Source organism: Bos indicus x Bos taurus, chromosome 1 (genome assembly GCF_003369695.1).
Source record: "Bos indicus x Bos taurus breed Angus x Brahman F1 hybrid chromosome 1, Bos_hybrid_MaternalHap_v2.0, whole genome shotgun sequence".
NCBI lineage: Eukaryota > Metazoa > Chordata > Mammalia > Artiodactyla > Bovidae > Bos > Bos indicus x Bos taurus.
The window spans coordinates 136,247,857-136,265,477 of NC_040076.1; the positions used below are offsets into that span (position 1 = coordinate 136,247,857).

The 17,621-nt window shown below is 36.2% G+C and overlaps 2 protein-coding genes across 4 annotated transcripts in view; one reads left to right on the forward strand and one right to left on the reverse strand.

The window, feature by feature from the left end:
* NPHP3 (nephrocystin 3) overlaps positions 1-3,981 on the forward strand; it is a 54,685-nt gene extending 50,704 nt beyond the window's left edge. For 2 of the 3 annotated variants that reach the window (XM_027545952.1, XM_027545944.1), the window contains 4 exons: positions 660-900; positions 1,877-2,002; positions 2,599-2,714; positions 3,703-3,981. In XM_027545952.1, coding sequence (XP_027401753.1) covers positions 660-900; positions 1,877-2,002; positions 2,599-2,714; positions 3,703-3,883 — 664 coding nt within the window. In that variant the 3' untranslated portion in view covers positions 3,884-3,981. Of the gene's footprint in view, positions 1-659; positions 901-1,856; positions 2,003-2,598; positions 2,715-3,702 lie in introns of those variants that run through there. The other variant, XM_027545960.1, reaches the window with a different exon arrangement.
* Positions 3,982-7,132: 3,151 nt separating this feature from the next.
* UBA5 (ubiquitin like modifier activating enzyme 5) overlaps positions 7,133-17,621 on the reverse strand; it is a 33,025-nt gene continuing 22,536 nt past the window's right edge. The window contains exons 9-12 of the mRNA XM_027545986.1: positions 11,379-11,514; positions 10,097-10,172; positions 9,839-9,945; positions 7,133-9,325 (exon numbers count right to left, since the gene is read on the reverse strand). Coding sequence (XP_027401787.1) covers positions 9,242-9,325; positions 9,839-9,945; positions 10,097-10,172; positions 11,379-11,514 — 403 coding nt within the window. The 3' untranslated portion in view covers positions 7,133-9,241. The remainder of the gene's footprint in view (positions 9,326-9,838; positions 9,946-10,096; positions 10,173-11,378; positions 11,515-17,621) is intronic.

The following is a 17,621-nucleotide window of genomic DNA, read 5'->3' on the forward strand; positions in this document are numbered from 1 at the left end:
GCTCAGTAGTTTTGGTCCATGGGCATATGTAATCTTCCCAAATCAGGAACTGAACACATGTCCCCTGTACTGGCTGGCAGATTCTTATCCACTGCACTATTAGGGAAGTCCCACAAAGGGTTCTTTAATTAAAACTTATTTAGTACTAGAGAGCTCCCTTGCAGCCTGGTGGTTAGGATTTGGCTGTTTCACTGTGGAGGCCCAGGTTCCACCCCTGGTCAGGGAACCATCTTGCATGCCACAATGCAGCCAAAATATCAAAAAAAAAAAAACCAAACAAAAAAAACAACCAGATTTAGTACTAACTCCAAAGGGAGGGAGAAGGAAAGAATACCAAAATCTTTTGAGTTTGGCTTAGTAATTTTTAAGATATAAAAAGTTTGTTTTGGAAACTATTTATGAGTTTGTGTTTTAGGAGTGAAGTGGAGAATGGAGACAATCATCCAGACACCTTAGGGTCTCACACTACTAGGAAGGCATATTTAATTTTTGGAAAAGGGCAGAAAGAGATGAGGGGTAGGAAAGAGGATTTTGAGCTGAATCCTTCATTTTAACTATCTTGGATTTAAGAATAAAAGTACTTCAGTTCTCCTCCTAATTAGGACTAGGGTTCTGACTTCTAGAGAATAGTTTAAACCATCTGGGTCTTTTGTTCATAGAATAGCTGACCAGTTTCTGAAGCGTTCCTTGGAGATGAGGGAGAGAGTTCTAGGACCAGATCACCCTGACTGTGCCCAGTCGTTGAATAATCTGGCGGCTCTATGCAATGAAAAGAAACAGTATGACAAAGCAGAAGAACTTTATGAAAGAGCCTTAGACATTCGGAGACGAGCATTAGCTCCTGATCACCCTTCTTTGGCTTATACGGTAAAGCATCTTGCGATCTTATACAAGAAAATGGTAAGTAATCCATAGCATGCCTACATGTGTTTTATAATATACCAGTTAAGCCATAGTTGCTGTAAGCAAAATAATTTATCTTCCAATGGATATATTATTTTCTATGAGCTTTTAAATCACAATGATTTATTTCAGACTTAACTAAATTAAGGTCCTAGTTTAGTTTTTAAAAATACATTCTAAATACAAATGCATTTGTCAGTACTCTAACTAGAACTTATTCTTCTTTTACATTTCAGAAGTTTTAAAATTCAACTAGTATTACGTTTGCTGTGTTAGGCTACCATAGATGTATCAAATCACCCAATTGTAAGGACTGAAGAAGTCTCCATAGCTAATGAAATGACCATTTCACTTTTTCTTTGCTTGCAATTAAATGTAACCATTCTTTACCATACAGTTCTAGTCTAAGTGATATTTGGATTTTTTTATGGCTGTCTTTAAGACAAACGAAAATCAGGAGAAAAAACTGCTTTCATTTAGTGTGGTTACAGAGTTGTATAGTCTTTGTGGGACTGTTGCTAACCCTCCTAGTACTGAAGTTGATGTTTCAGTATAAAGGATCCATTGCTGCTATTTCTACCTAAATTTCAAGTAAAAAAGAAATAATCAGAAAAATCTGGAAAGGATTTGGTGGAAAATGAGTTTTAAGATAAAAACTTTGATGCTATCTCTAAATTACATATAGCAGCAAACATACTTTAACTGGCATGTGTTTACATCACCAGAAAGTTATAATGGGTGATCCTAAAGAACTTTCTGAGTTATCAGATAAAATGTTCTTATATTCGATATAGCTTTACTTACATATTAGATTTCAGATACCCATAAACTTATCCATTAAACTGGGAAGAAATATTTCTGAACTTTTTTCCTCAGAATTATTTTACCATGAAACTGTATTTATGGAACAAGCTCTGATCATAAAGTATTTATTGCTTTAATATTTTTGTTAGATTTCACTTTTGTGTTTTAGGGGAAACTTGACAAAGCTGTACCTTTGTATGAGCTGGCTGTTGAAATCCGGCAGAAATCCTTTGGCCCAAAGCACCCAAGTGTAGCCACTGCCTTGGTAAACTTAGCTGTTCTTTATAGCCAAATGGTAAGTTCCCATAATGTAACGCTTTATAAATCAATAGTTTTAACATATGAAATATAGGTAAACATGTATTAGATATAGGTAAACATGTATTAGATATGACACAGTAAAAATAATTAAAGGACAATTAAGGTTATCTACTAATGTTCCCTTTAATACTTGAGAAGTTATTAAAGTTACAACTGTAAGACAGTCCATTCTTCTTAGTGTGAAATACTGTGTTTAGTTCATTGCATAGACTTATTTATTTCTGGAGACTCCCTACATCTCTTTATCTAATATTGTTCCTAAGATATATCATTTGCTTGTCATGAGTAAGAGATATGGTACCCTGGGGTACCACAAAGAAGTTTGTGCTTATATAATTGGATTAATGTCAATTGTTACCAAGCCAGGTCTAAAACTTAAGTTTCTGAATTTTATTATACTACTTCTCCAATTATGATTACTCCTAAATTAATCAGTTTATCTACATCTTGTAGGAGGATATTAACTCTTTTAAAGTGCTTAGCCAAGTAGGTCAGCTTAGTCTAGAGTACCTTAAAAGTAATTTCAGAAACCCAGTGTGTTCAAATGAGCATTGTTTCTTTTTTAATAAGAAAAAACACAGTGAGGCCTTGCCGTTGTATGAACGAGCATTAAAGATTTACGAGGACAGCCTGGGTCGGATGCATCCTCGAGTTGGAGAAACACTAAAAAATTTAGCTGTGCTTAGGTAAGAATTTTCACTTTCCTCATATAGCCAAAATCCCTCTTAGGACATCTTTGATTCATCATAGAACCCCACAAAATATTTATTGCTGATATGCTTTTTAGTAGAACAGAGGGTTTATTTTTGGCTGATCTAGTTCAAGAGACATTGAAATAATATCCAGAAGTGAAATTGAAGGTGGCACAACATATTTTGTAGAGGAAGTATCATGACAAATAAGAGGATGGATTACATTTGCAGCTAACTGGCTCTGGGGGTAATCGGCAACTTGCTATCCTCAAAGTGGATTTACCATGTTGACTTTTGCATTATATTTACCTCAAGATGCTAACTTCCTTTAGCAGTTTCACTGTACCCATTACAATGTAGTCTTAATGGTGCCCCGTAAGACACTTGGCAGCAGACAAAAAGGAGAATTTGGGTATTCTGTTTTATTGGTCTGCCTGAAAATGGACTTTTCTTGCAGAGTAAAACTTACAAACTGAAGTTAAAATATAAAGGAAGATCATTTCTTAGGCAAAACACAAAACCTAGAAATGATCCACAGAGTCTTTCCAAGTAATGGGTCAAGCTGCCTCTTGCACATCACTGTGGGACCACTCAGCATTTCAGTGCACAGAAAACCTGGCTGCAGGGTTTTACACTAGGTGAGGTGGAGAGCACTTCTGGGTAGATTTCAGGTAGATTTTTTTTTTTTTCAATTATTTATATTTTGTCATATGGTTAAATGACTAGCAATTGGCTGAAATAATCTTGGAAATCCTGTGATAGTTGGCATTTTAGAAAATTTTGAAAGCATTCAACAAATATAACTTTTTCTATATAAAAAACTAATAATAAAAACCTCCAGTTTTTCAATCTTCAGCTTGGAAAAAAAGAGCACAACTTGTTTTTCTGTATCCTATAAGATCATTTAGAATTGTTAAAAAAATTGTTAAATATTTATCTCAAAATAAATATTTTCATTTTGAGACTTTTTTTTCTCCCAAAGCTATGAAGAAGGGGATTTTGAAAAAGCTGCTGAACTATACAAAAGGGCAATGGAAATAAAAGAAGCAGAAACGTCACTTTTGGGTGGAAAAGCTCCTTCCCAACACTCATCAAGTGGAGATACATTTAGCTTAAAAACAACCCATTCTCCTAATCTTTTCCTTCATCAAGGACAAAGGTGATAGCAGCAATTACCACTCACTGGAAATGCACCTTAGGATAAAATAATTAAGAAACATTTGGAACTTTAAAATTTATAAAAACTGTTAAGAAAATTTAATTTCACTGTGTGATTTAACTGGTTATTTGTATGATATTGGACTACATTGAAGTTTGAGTCATGACTATTTCAATTTTAGCTGTTTGAAAGAATTAGCTTTCCTATTGTGTGGGAACCAATATCAGATCAGATCAGATCAGTTGCTCAGTCGTGTCTGACTCTTTGCAACCCGGTGAATCACAGCACGTCAGGCCTCCCTGTCCATCACCAACCCCCGGAGTTCACTCAGACTCATGTCCATCGAGTCAGTGATGCCATCCAGCCATCTCATCCTCTGTCGTCCCCTTCTCCTCCTGCCCCCAATCCCTCCCAGCATCAGAGTCTTTTCCAATGAGTCAACTCTTTGCATGAGGTGGCCAAAGTACTGGAGTTTCAGCTTTAGCATCATTCCTTCCAAAGAAATCCCAGGGCTGATCTCCTTCAGAATGGACTGCTTGGATCTCCATGCAATCCAAGGGACTCTCAAGAGTCTTCTCCAACACCACAGTTCAAAAGCATCAATTCTTCGGCACTCAGCCTTCTTCACAGTCCAACTCTCACATCCATACATGACCACAGGAAAAACCATAGCCTTAACTAGACAAACCTTTGTTGGCAAAGTAATGTCTCTGCTTTTGAATATGCTATCTAGGTTGGTCATAACTTTTCTTCCAAGGAGTAAGCGTCTTTTAATTTCATGGCTGCAGTCACCATCTGTAGTGATTTTGGAGCCCAGAAAAATAAAACCTGACACTGATTCCACTGTTTCCCCATCTATTTCCCATGAAGTGATGGGACTGGATGCCATGATCTTCGTTTTCTGAATGTTGAGCTTTAAGCCAACTTTTTCACTCTCCACTTTCACTTTCATCAAGAGGCTTTTGAGTTCCTCTTCACTTTCTGCCATAAGGGTGGTGTCATCTGCATATCTGAGGTTATTGATATTTCTCCCAATATAGACACCTTGGAATCCTAAGATGACATGAAGAGTTGATCATGAAGAGTAGACTGGTCTCTGTTCTGTAAGAGCAGTTATAACTCTTTATTAGCAGTTAAGACAAGGAGTTCAAGAATTCCATGATTCTTATCTCTCAAAATCTACTTTTGCCTCACCATTCCTCATCTTGCTATTCAGTAGCAGTCTGGCCCAGTTGTCTACCTCAAAGAAAAGTTTCGGAATAAAGGGATAATGTTTATGGGACATATGAACTGTCTTCTGTAAAATGAACTAGTATTAGGAATCTCTGTCTGCTACATGTCTTTTATTCTACCTTTTCCTTGAGCAGATACGGCTAAGCCCACTGTTTTCTGTGCTTTCTACATTGTATATTGTTTTTACTGTGTAGAATGTCCTTGCACAATCTGAAGTCAGTATTGCAGTAAGAAATCAAGCCCTTTGGCATTCTTTTAACTTTTCCCAAAATATGGACACAACCTTCTTCCTTAAATGGCCTAAATCTACCTCTTCATTTATCTCGAACTCAAATTACTTTCCCGTTTTATATTGAAAATTAAATATTTTTATAGATTTTATAAATATTGCCAATCTGGGGTACTGTTTCATGCCATTTATGTATTTATATATAATAAAATTTTCATTTTTAATACTTGTAACATTCCAGCATGTATTAATTGTAAAGGTGAAAGATGTGATAACCATATTTCACTATTTTAAAATAAAGGTGAAATTTCAAGTTCTTTTTTCCACTCCAGTTTATACAAAAGGATTATATTTACATAATTAAGAAAAATGTTGAACACTACAAAAAAAAAAAAAAGAATTAGCATTGTAGTTTGCTAATTCACTGAGTAGTTTGCTCAACTTGAGCTTCAGTGACTCCTTAGGATTTTGGTTAATGTTCTCTAAGGCTTGGCTACTCAAGGTGGTCTGTAGACCAGAATCATCAGTATTACCCTGGGAGCTTAGTAAAAATTCACACAGGCTCTCCCTAGACCTTATTGAATCAGCATCTGCAATGTAGCTAGATTCTCAGGTGATTCATATGCATATAAATTTGGGGAACAGTGGTCTAATTTTAAGGCACTACAGTGGTGACTTAAAGTAAATGAGGTAGAATCTTACAAAATGAACATCATTCTTCTCCCTTCTGGCAGAAGTACAACAGGGAAAAAAGAAGATAAACTACAACCATAACACATATTTCTGGGTTTGCCAGCTATGAAAGGCACAAAGCAATTGAATTCACAAATATATCAGACACTGACTGATTTTAGAATTAACTTTTTAGAGTTTAAAATTTGATTATTTAGTGGTATAAGTAATTTAACACATCATAAATAATAAATTTAAATTTAAAATTAAATAAATTTAAATGTAAACTTTAGAAAATAACCTGAGATTAATATCCTAGAAGAAGCCTGAAAAAAAGGAAAAACTAGCAAAAGGATAATATGCATTTTTCTTTGTTCCTACAAAGTTTGGACTTGAAAAATATACAAAAAGTGAAAACTTACATTATTCAAAGTGACTTTATGGTAAGTTATTAATTATACTTGAGGGGTGATTATTTCAAAAGGTTTAAGTATAGTTTTTAAGACTATATTTTGATCTTACTAATTATACTACCAACTCAAATGTTTTCATGTAGAATGCCTAAAAAAGAATAGGTACTTCCCTGAAGGTCTAGTGGTTGGGACTCCACGCTTCCATTACAGGCAGCACTATGATCCCACATGCCATGTTGCACGGCCAAAAAAGGTTCTCAAAAGGAATATTATGTACACTTTAATATACACCTTTAACATGAAAAGCATAGGTTTAAAATAATTATAAATCTGAATTGGAAGGCTCTAAACTATGGTAGTTATAATTAATTTTCATTAATACTTTACAAAAAGAGAAATACTAAAAAAACATGCGATGGGGGAACTTAAAGCTTCATTAATATTCTTAAATATTTATTACATTTTTGGGTTGGTCAGTGTGTTTATAGGTATTCAGGAAGTAATATTTTTACATAAAGGAACTCATAATACTTACTTTTTTACTACATAAAACATTAAAATAGTACCATAAATTAACCTCCCATTAAATTAAAAAGGGATTAAAGTTAAACATATTGTTTGTTTTACTCTAATTTAGAGCATTTGTGCTAAGGCAATTTTGGGAGTGTGTTTCCATCTTTTATACTTGAAGCAATAGTGTTATAAATCTGGTCAAACACTATGGGTTTATTTAGTAACATAAAATCCAATGATGATTAATTTCTCATGGTCAGCTGTCTACATATACAAATTTTCATGACATACAGACTTGTCAAGAGAGCACTCTAGATTACAAAAGATATTTGTTACCAGATTTTTTCTGTTAAAATAATAACTTTAATGGAAGATATAAGAAAAAAATTAGATAAGATTTTATAAAATATAAGATAACAGCAGGGTACAAATTAAGAACAGAAAAAAAAATCTTTAGATGATAGTAGGTTCTAATATATATAACTGATTCACTTTGCTGCACACCTGAACATAAACACAACATTGTAAATCAACTTTTTAAAAAGATGGTAGGTTCTAACTATTTATCAAACTATATAAACTTAAACTTGTAAGTATAGCCTATACCAAATTAGTGTACCAAAGGAATGTTATTTAGAAAGACTGCATTTCTTTTCTGAAATTCAAAGCATCTCTATGAACTAGAAAAGTTATTTTACAGATGAATATACTGAACTTTTAAATAACTGCAATGACCTAGCAAGGCAACATAAATACGTCTCAAGACCAGAAAGCTATCCCCATATATCCTGACATTACTGTAAACGTAAGAATCACAGTACCCTAAAATCTCAAAACTAATATATTAAACATATTTGATATTTGGAGCTTTCTGAAATTAATTTGTAGAATCTTATTTCATAAGTAGGAAAGGTACTTGTAACTTTTTAATTACATTTTCCCCTAGAATTTAGACATTCTCTCTTCAAAGCAAAAAAATCATCAAAATAGGAGACAAGCACAGTAACAGCCTACGGATAATGGTTACCAGTGCATGTTTATTAGTCTCTAAACCATTAGGAATTTACTTTAACCAAGGCTCTCTAAGCCTTCATTATTTGTATGCAAACTCCAGAGAAAAGCAGTTTATCAAATGACAATGATCAGGGAAAATGATACTCTTCCCTGTGAAGAAATACATGTCAGTCATTGCAGAGGTAATTTAGGCTTCATTTATTATCTGCTACCCAGGACAAGCCTTTGCCAGTAACTAATTACCCGGGGAATCAAATTTGAATAAAATAAAGTATTAGAAGGTAGCCCATATGATGGGTATAATTTAGGTGATCTTAAGCCTAAATTTATCTTTTGCTCCTCAATAAAGCACACTGACTCAGACAGATGATATGCTGACTTCCCTGGTGGCTCAGACGGTCAAGTGTCTGTCTACAATGCGGGAGACCTGGGTTCGATCCCTGGGTCAGGAAGATTCTCTGGAGAAGGAAATGGCAACCCACTCCAGTACGCTTGCCTAGAAAATCCCATGGACAGAGCAGCCTGGTGTCCATGGGGTCGCAAAGAGTCGGACACGACTGAGCGACTTCACTTTCACTTTCAGGGCACAAATACAATTTGTACATCCTGAAAATATCTTTACCTGTCTATCCATGAAGGAAGCTTCTTTTTATTTGCCTCTGTCTTGCTTAGATTATATATATCACAAGTTTACACACTTTTCCAGTGCCTACATTTCAGCTTATATTTCATCAGGAAACATTCGAGAGGATGTTTTTATTTTATAGGTTTACAACTTGAAATTCACTGTTGCTCAAGTTAGTAGTAGTGGGCAGTTTTCTTGTAGAGAGCAATTCCAAACACAATGAGTATGTGCCCACTGGCTTAAATAATCAACATGCTGTACCTCTTGTTCTTTCCCTCTATGTGATCACACACTATTCTATTGTCCATGGCCGCAGGCAACAGACTACAAAGGATTACTGAAAAGAAAAGGAATATACCAGCAAATTGGTCCTTTCTTCTCACTGCCCCCGACAAAAGGTCAAAACAGTTCAATGGCTAACCTACAATAATCCTTTAAGTTTTCTTACTATAATGAAATATGAGTTTTAAGAGAGTTTCTGATTTAGTTGAAGGAGGGGAGCAACAAGCAACAGTCACAGTATTTCCAAAAAGTTAATAACAATTCAGTGAAGATTACACATCAATTGATGTTCCCTTAAGTTTTCTCAGTTTTTAAATGATTTTTTTAATTGCAAGGGAATAGGTTTAAACACAGGAAATAAAATATAGGCCAGTCCATTATTTATATGTTCTTCATCTTGGCCATAAGGTCTTCCAAGCTTTCACCAGAATCTTCTACTGTTACTTCAGGTACAGAATCTTCTTGCTATCAATAAATGAGGAAAACATGGTGAAAAAATAATCAAAGTTCTTAATGCTTAGGATCAGTAAGCTATAACTATGTTCAAAAATTTATGAAGTAAACCTTCTTTAATAAATATGCCTTCTAATTTTTAGGAGAGATAAAATCCTTTATTTTCTCCACCAGTCTTTCGACTTACAAGGCAGTAATTTCAATGTTCTTGAGATCTCTACTGAACTGGTATTTTTAAATGGTATTGTGGCTAAAAATATCAATATACAGAAAAGGTAGTCTAATCAAAATCTATTTCACCGATCCATCAATGAATGAACAAAACTATGTCTATATTTTCAAACAGTTTAAAATGTGCTGTGCATATTTCCATATTAACACTGAATACCTCTCTCACAAATCTTAATGTAAAATATCTAAAATAAGAAATACTGCATTGGCATTATAAAATAGGTTGAAGATGGAAGAGTATAAATAGACATTTTCTCTTTTATCTTCTTATGGTAAACCAGATTTTAGATGTACCTTTTGGGGAACTGTATATGCCACTATAATTCCTTCAGGTAAGTCAGGGATTGGACCTGAAGATTTTTTCAGTTCCTCTTCTGAAATCTCAGATACCAGCTCAATACCTGTAAAGTTAAACTTAAATCTTAAAACCGCTTTCAAGGAGCTTAATGAGCAATAATCATTCAAAACTTGTATAATCTTAATTATAATTAGATTCCCTCCCATAAAAGAATGGTTTTTTGCTGCCATTTCAATTTATAAAACAATTCCTACCCCACTCATTGTCTTCATGTATTATGTCTCCTTCTTCTTGAATTACCTCCTGTTTGGGCAGTGCTGCTACCTTTTTCTGTAGAAATCAAACAGTTTCGGTATTTTTACTCATTCTCAGTTCTCTGAAGCATCATTCAGACTTGATCAGAATCAAGAATTCAGACACACTTTTTCTAAGGTCTACATACAGAGACCTTACGGAATACATAGAGAGATCCAGCAGACATGTATCACTAATCATCAGGGAAATGTGAATGAAAACCACAATGAGATAACACTTGTCAGAATGGCTACCATCAAGAAGACAACAAATAACAAGTGTTAGCAAGGACGTGGAAAAAAGGCAAACCTTGTGCACTGTTAGCAGGATTGTAAACTGGTGCAATCATTGGAAAACAGTATGGAGGTGTCTCAAAAAATTAAAAACACAACTATCATGTGATCTAGCAATTTCACTTCTGGGTTTTTTTTTTTTTTAAATGAAAACAAAAACACTCAAAAGATATATAATCCAATGTTCACTGCAGCATTATTTATAACAGCTAAAACATGGAAGTTACCTAAATGTCTATCAATAGATAACTGGATAAAGGTGTGGTACATATGTACAATGGAATATGACTCAGACATAAAAAAATTTACTATCTGCAACTACAAGGCATGGATAGAACTACAAGGCATTATGTTCAATGAAATAAGTCAGACAACCAAAGATAAATACCATATAATCTCACTTAAATAAAGGACCTAAAAACAAAACAAAAGGAAAACAGACTCACAGATACAGAGAACAAATAATGTTGCCATAGGAGACGTGGGGGTGCAAAATAAGTGACGTGAACAAAAAGGTCTAAACCTATAATTATATAATAAGTCACAGAAATACAATTTACAGCATAGGGAATATAGTCAATAATATTTTAATAACTTTTCATAGGAAGAGATGATAACTAGACTTCTCACAGTGATCATTTGATAATGTATGCAAATGTAAGATCATTACGTGGTATACCTGAAACTAGCATAATATGTGTGTCAACAATATTTTAGCTTAAAAAATTAAAATTTAAAAACAGAATTCAGACAAGCTTTTTATCTTACAAAAAACAAGAAAGGACTTTGAACAAAATTTTCATTTTTAAAGCATGGTGAATAAATTAGAACTTTAAAAATCCAGAATCCATTTATCTTGTATTCCAAGTCTAAATAATTACTTCTTCTTTTTCAAGTTTTTGTCCTATGCAATATGATCTCTCATGCATTGTGACACATTGACATATACCTTATATTCCTTCTGCTGCTTCCTACAGTTTCTGTCATCACACTGAGGATTTGGCTTCATGGACATAGTAGGGAAAAAATCCTGCATTGCATTGTATCCAAGGTAAAAACTAACAGTACCAAAATTTAACAGAAACCTATAAAAACAAAGCAGACTTAAATAAAGAAACAAAACCATAAAAATATTAGAAAAAACTGATCCTTTAAAAAAAATTATTTTCAAGGTAATGACTTTTGAAACAAGAACCCAGAAAACAATTTTTTTATCTTGTTTATAGGGCCTGGCTTATAGTAGATTATCTTGAATTAAACAACAGAATGCACTATTATTTTTTGAACCTGTAATCAAGATAAAATGCTGCCAATTAAACTATGACATGTCAACAACATTAAGAAGCATATTAATTTCAGAGAAGTTCAAATGTGAGATATCAAAGATATCTTAAAGACATCTTTGAGATATGGTTCTAAATCTCAGTTTTAAAAGTTTTTATATATGACACTGCAAAGTTTGCTATCTTAAATTTGTATTAAATCTCAATACAATTTTACACAAGTATTCACTCATGTAATAATCACTACCAGATCAAAATATAGTTGGCCCTCCATACCTATGGGGAATTGATTCCCTAACACCCCCACCCCAGGGTACCAAAATTAAGTCCTGCATATTTGCAGATAACCTGTGCACATCCTCCCATATACTTTAAATCATCCTGGTGGCTCAGACAGTAAAGAATCTGCTTGCAATGCAGGACACCAGAGTTTGACTCCTTGGTCAGGAAGATTTTCTGGAGAAGGGAATGGCTACCCACTTCAGTACTCTTGCCTGGAGAAATCCATGGACAGAAGCAGGCTACAGTCCACACAGTCACAAAGAGGCTGACATGACTGAGCAACTAAGCCCTGAGCACTTTCACTTAGATTACTTACAATACCTAATATAAATGCTATGTAAAAAGAAAGTGAAAGTGAAGTCGCACAGTCATGTCCGACTGTGACCCCATGGACTACAGCCTCCCAGGTTCCTCCATCCACGGGATTTTCCTGGCAAGAATACTGGAAGTGTGTTGACATTTAAATAGTCCTAAATATAATGCAAATACTATATAAACAGTTAACAGCCTGTGGCAATTCACATTTTGCTGTTTGGAACTTTATGGATTTTTTTAGATCTACAACTGGTTGATTCTGCAGATGCAGAACCCAAGGAAATTAAGGACCAGCTATATAGTGCATTTCCAATATGCCACAAAGCACCCTTGCTCCCTTACATTTGAATCTGATTCCTTTTATTTATTTATTTTTTAAGTTTTTATGTATTTATTTATTTTTGGCTACCCTGGGTCTTCATTGCTGCACACCGGCTTTTCTCCAGTTCAGTGTGCAGGCTTCTTATTGCAGTGGCTTCTCTTGTTGCAGTACATGGGCCCTAGAGCACTCAGACTTGAGTAGTTGGGGCACGTAAGCCCAGTAGTTGAGGCATGTGGAGTATAGAGTGCAGGCTAAGTAGTTACAGCACATGGGCTCAGTTGCCTCTCGGCTTCCCAGAGCAGGAATTGAACCTGTGTCCCCTGCACTGGCAAGGGTATTCTTAACCACTGGACCACTGAGGGAGTCCCTAATTCCTTTTAGAAGCTTGTCAGTAGAGGAAAAATCATTTACAAACATAAACAACAAAAGGAAAAAAATCGAAAAATGCATAGTCTCAACATACAACAAAAAAAGACAAAACTGAACAGAGAGAACAAGGCAGCAGAGCAGAAGGTGGACATGGAGTACTTCTCCCTCCACGGATACATCAGGAATGTATCTTCAGACACACAAGTGCGTGCACAACACCAGCTGAGAGCGGACAGGAGTACCAGACCAGCGGAAAAGAACATATAGAACCATGCAAAACTTGGTAGGGTGAAGGAACTAGGGGGAAAAACAGGAGTGGTACTAGGCCTGGACCAGCCCTCGGTAGGTGGGGGAACTGAAGCAGGGGTACGATCTCCACATCAGGGCAATTGTCTGAGTCAGAGGAGAAATATTTAAGGCTGAGAGTGAAACAGCTGATATGTGGCAACCTAAATACAATGAGAATCAGAAGTCCTCGCCGCAGCCATATGTACCCCGGATAGGGAAGCAGGTGCCCTAGAAGGTGCAGCAGCTGGGAGCTGGAGCTTAGGGATTGTGGAGCAATCCCCGGGTGAGAGCTGTTGTTCACTGCAGACAGATGGACCGAGGGGATGTGAGGGATGAGACTGTGGTAGGAAATGACTGTGGAGGAAAGCCAGGCAGCCATGGAAGCAAGTTGACACTGCTAAGTCAAACTAGGGGGTGTAGCCATCACAATAGCCTCTCTCTCCACACATGCCAACAGCAGCTGACAACAGACTGGCCCATCAAGCACCTGACGCACCGAACTACAGACTAGGACCACACCCAGGGCACTCCTTTAAGTGACTGATGCATGGAACAGAGTAGGACTCCACCCAGGGTGCCTGTTTAAGTGCTGGACACACCAATCTACAGAGTAGGACCCCAGCCAGGGGGGGCCTTCTATGTCCTTGACATGCTGATCAACAAATAAATACCCCAAAAGGGAGCCCTCTAAGGGCCTGAACAGGTGGAGCTATGGAGAAAGACTAGCCAAAAAGGCTTCTGATCGCCAACTACCAGAGGCTCGAAAAAAGACTCTGATAGGGCCATAACTCCTGTGGCTGAGGTAGTCCGTGTCCCTGCAGACTTGGTGCCACCAGGGTCCCAGAGACCCAAGTAGCTGTGCCACCTTCACGCTCAACCTTCACTGAGGGAGAGCTGCCACAAGCAAAAAAAAAGTCGTCCCATCTATGCACGTGGGGTCATTTCCATCGTGTTCAACTCATTGTGACCTTGTGCACTGTGGCCTGCCAGGCTTCTGTCAGGGGGCATTCCCCAGGCAAGAACACTAGAGTGTACTGGCCATTACTGGTTTCCATACCCTTCTTTAGAAGCACTATATTTCCTGCTGCCCTAGTCGCCAACTCCTCTGAGTACCTGGTGCTGCCAGAAACCCTGCGACCCAAGCAGCTGCACCACCTCCACACCTGGCCCTCACAGGGGTAAACCCAAGTCCTCCAGGGCAGCCTAAGGAGCAAACCCCTGTGGACAAACCACATGCAGAGGTGGAAATAAATCACAAATGAAACCCAGGGGCAATATGGCTAAGGAAGAAGACCCAAAACCTTCCCACCAGCTGTACAAGCTGCAGATTAAATCCACATGATCAACTAGGCAGACTTTGTGTCTACGGAATATGTAAAAGGACATTGAGAGCTCCCACAAAAGAAAACACACTAGTTCTGATAGCTGTGGAAAATGGAGGCAAGAACACACAGAAGTAAGACCAGATTAGAATCTGAGCTGCCCCAACAGCAGGTCCAGAGACCAGCACAGTGTTGGAAGGTACCCTAGGTGGGTAAGGGGGACTGTGACTGGACCCTGACAGAAGTGATTCAAGAAAAACATTTATTATTCTTATGTTTTGACTTCTGTAGTTTCTTTTGGATTTTTCTTTTATTTTTTCCCACCTCTGTTGTAGTTATGATTTTAATGGCACTATGAAATCTAATTAAGCTTTTAAGTTGGTTTTTTTTTTTCAATCACACTTTTTATTGTTATAAACCTCTGCCTCTATGTTGGGCTTTTGCAGTTCTACAGAGTTTTCCTTTTTTTCTTCCTTTCCTCTACCTTTTTTTCTAATTTTAATTTTTAACTTTTAAAAACCTATTATTTTTTTCTACATTTACTCCTTTGTTTGCTTTTCCTACTGTTCCTTTACTCTTGCAGTTAATCTTCAATGTATGTAAATCTTTCTAAAGCTATATTTAACTTTTCATATCTATTCTTTTTTTCTTTTCTTTCTTTCCTTTCCTCACAACATATTTGTTAGTTTTGTTTTCATTGCTTTATTCCTCATTTGGCACCTTACTTTAGTTTTGTTTTCCAGTTTGTGCTATAGTTTGTTTTGTTCTTAACTGGTAGATATAACTTTTGGATTGCTCTGTTCACTGTGTCAATCTATTGTATTTTATTTTTGTTGGACTGTTTTGATTTTGCTAATGGATGTATATGCATATGTGTATATTCCATTATTTTAATTATTATTTGCCTGATTTTGTAACTGCCATTTGTCTGGGGTTCACCTTTGGTTTCTCATATTGGGGTATTTGTTTTAATCTAACACATAATGCCATAACAAACCACTTGTGGAATCTTCATTTCTGAACAGAGATCAAGCCCTGAGCCTTTGGAGTGGGAGCACTAACTCCAACCCTAGACTACCAGAGAACTAACCATAGGGAGTATCAAATAGTGAGAACACACACAAAGGAAACCACTTGAATACAAGACCAGGTATAACCCAACCACCAGTAGCACCCTGTGCAGGACACCTCATTCAAACAACCAAAACAAAAATACAAACCCAATCGTCAGCAGACAGGATTACCACCTACTCAACCTTGCTCATCAGAAGAAACACAAAAAAAAACTTAGCACAAATCTCACCATATACAAAGCTTACACAAACCACTGGACCAACCTGAAGAGGGCAGAAACCAAAAAGAAGGAAGAATTCAACCTTAAAGCCTGGGGAAAGGAGACCTCAAACACAATAAATTAAAAATAAATAATAATGTAAAGGTAGAGAAATACTGCACAAATGAGGGAATAAGCTAGAAACACAGAAGTCCAAATAAATGAAGAGGAAATAGGCAAACTACCTGAAAAATAATTCAGAATAATGATAGTAAAGATGATCAAAACCCTTGAAAACAGAATGGAGAAAATGCAAGAATCAATTAACAAAGACCTAGAAGAATTAAAGAGTAAACATACAAACAACACAATTAATGAGATTAAAAATATTCTAGAAGGAATCAACAGCAGAATATCTAAAGAAGAAGAATGAATCAGTGAGCTGGAAGATAAAATGGTGGAAATAACTTCTGAAGAGCAGAATAAAGTAAAAAGAATGCAAAGAACTGAGGAAATTCTCAGAGACCTCGGGGACAATATCAAACACACCAACACTGAATTATAGGGGTCCCAGAAGAAGAAGAGAAAAAGAGATGGTATGAGAAAATTTTTGAAGAGGTTATAGTTGAAAATTCCCCAACATGGAAAACGAAATAGTCAATTAAGCCCAAGAGTGGGAAAGAGTTCCATACAAGATAAACCCAAGGAGAAACATGCCAAGACACACACTAATCAAAGTAACAAAGATTAAATACAAAGAATATTAAAAGCAACAAAGGAAAAGCAATAAGTTACATACAAGGGATACCCCATATTTTTCACAGCTGATCTTTCATCAGAAACTCTGCAGGCCAGAAGGGAATGGCTGGATTATATTTAAAGTACCGAAAGGGAAAAATCTACAACCAAGTTTACACTACCCGACAAGGATCTCATTCAAAACTGATGGAGAAATCAAAAGCTATTCAGACAAGCAAAAGTTAAGAGAATTCGGTACCACCAAATCAGCTTTACAACAAGTGTTAAAGGGACTTATATAGTCAAGAAATACAAGAGGAAAAAAAGATCTACAAAATCAAACCCCAAAGAATTAAGAAAATGGCAACAGAAACATATATATCAATAATTACTTTAAGCATAAATGGATTAAATGCTCCAACTGAAAGACACAAATTGGCCAAATGGATACAAAGACCCATATATATGCTGTCTACAAGAAATCCACTTCTGACTTAAAGACACATATAGACTGAAACTGAGAGGAAGGAAAAATATATTCCATGCAAATAGAAAGCAAAAGAAAGCTGGAGTAGCAATCCTCGTATCAGACAAAATAGACCTTAAAGTAAAGAATACTACAAGAGATAAGGAAGGACACTACATAATGACCAAGGGATCAATCCAAGAGGGAGACATAACAACTGTACATATCTATGCACCCAACATAGGAGCACCTCAGTACATAAGACAGACACTAACAGACATAAAAGGAGAAATTGGCAGTAACACAATAATAGTAGGAGAGGTCAACACCCCACTCACATCAATGGACAGATCATCAAAACAGAAAATTAATAAGGAAACACAAGCCTTAAATGATACATTAGATAGATGAATCTCACTGATATCTTCAGAGCATTCCACCCAAATGCAGAAGAATACACCTTCTTCTCAACTACACATGGAACATTCTCCACAACAGACCACATCTTGGCTCACGAATCAAACCTCAGTAAAT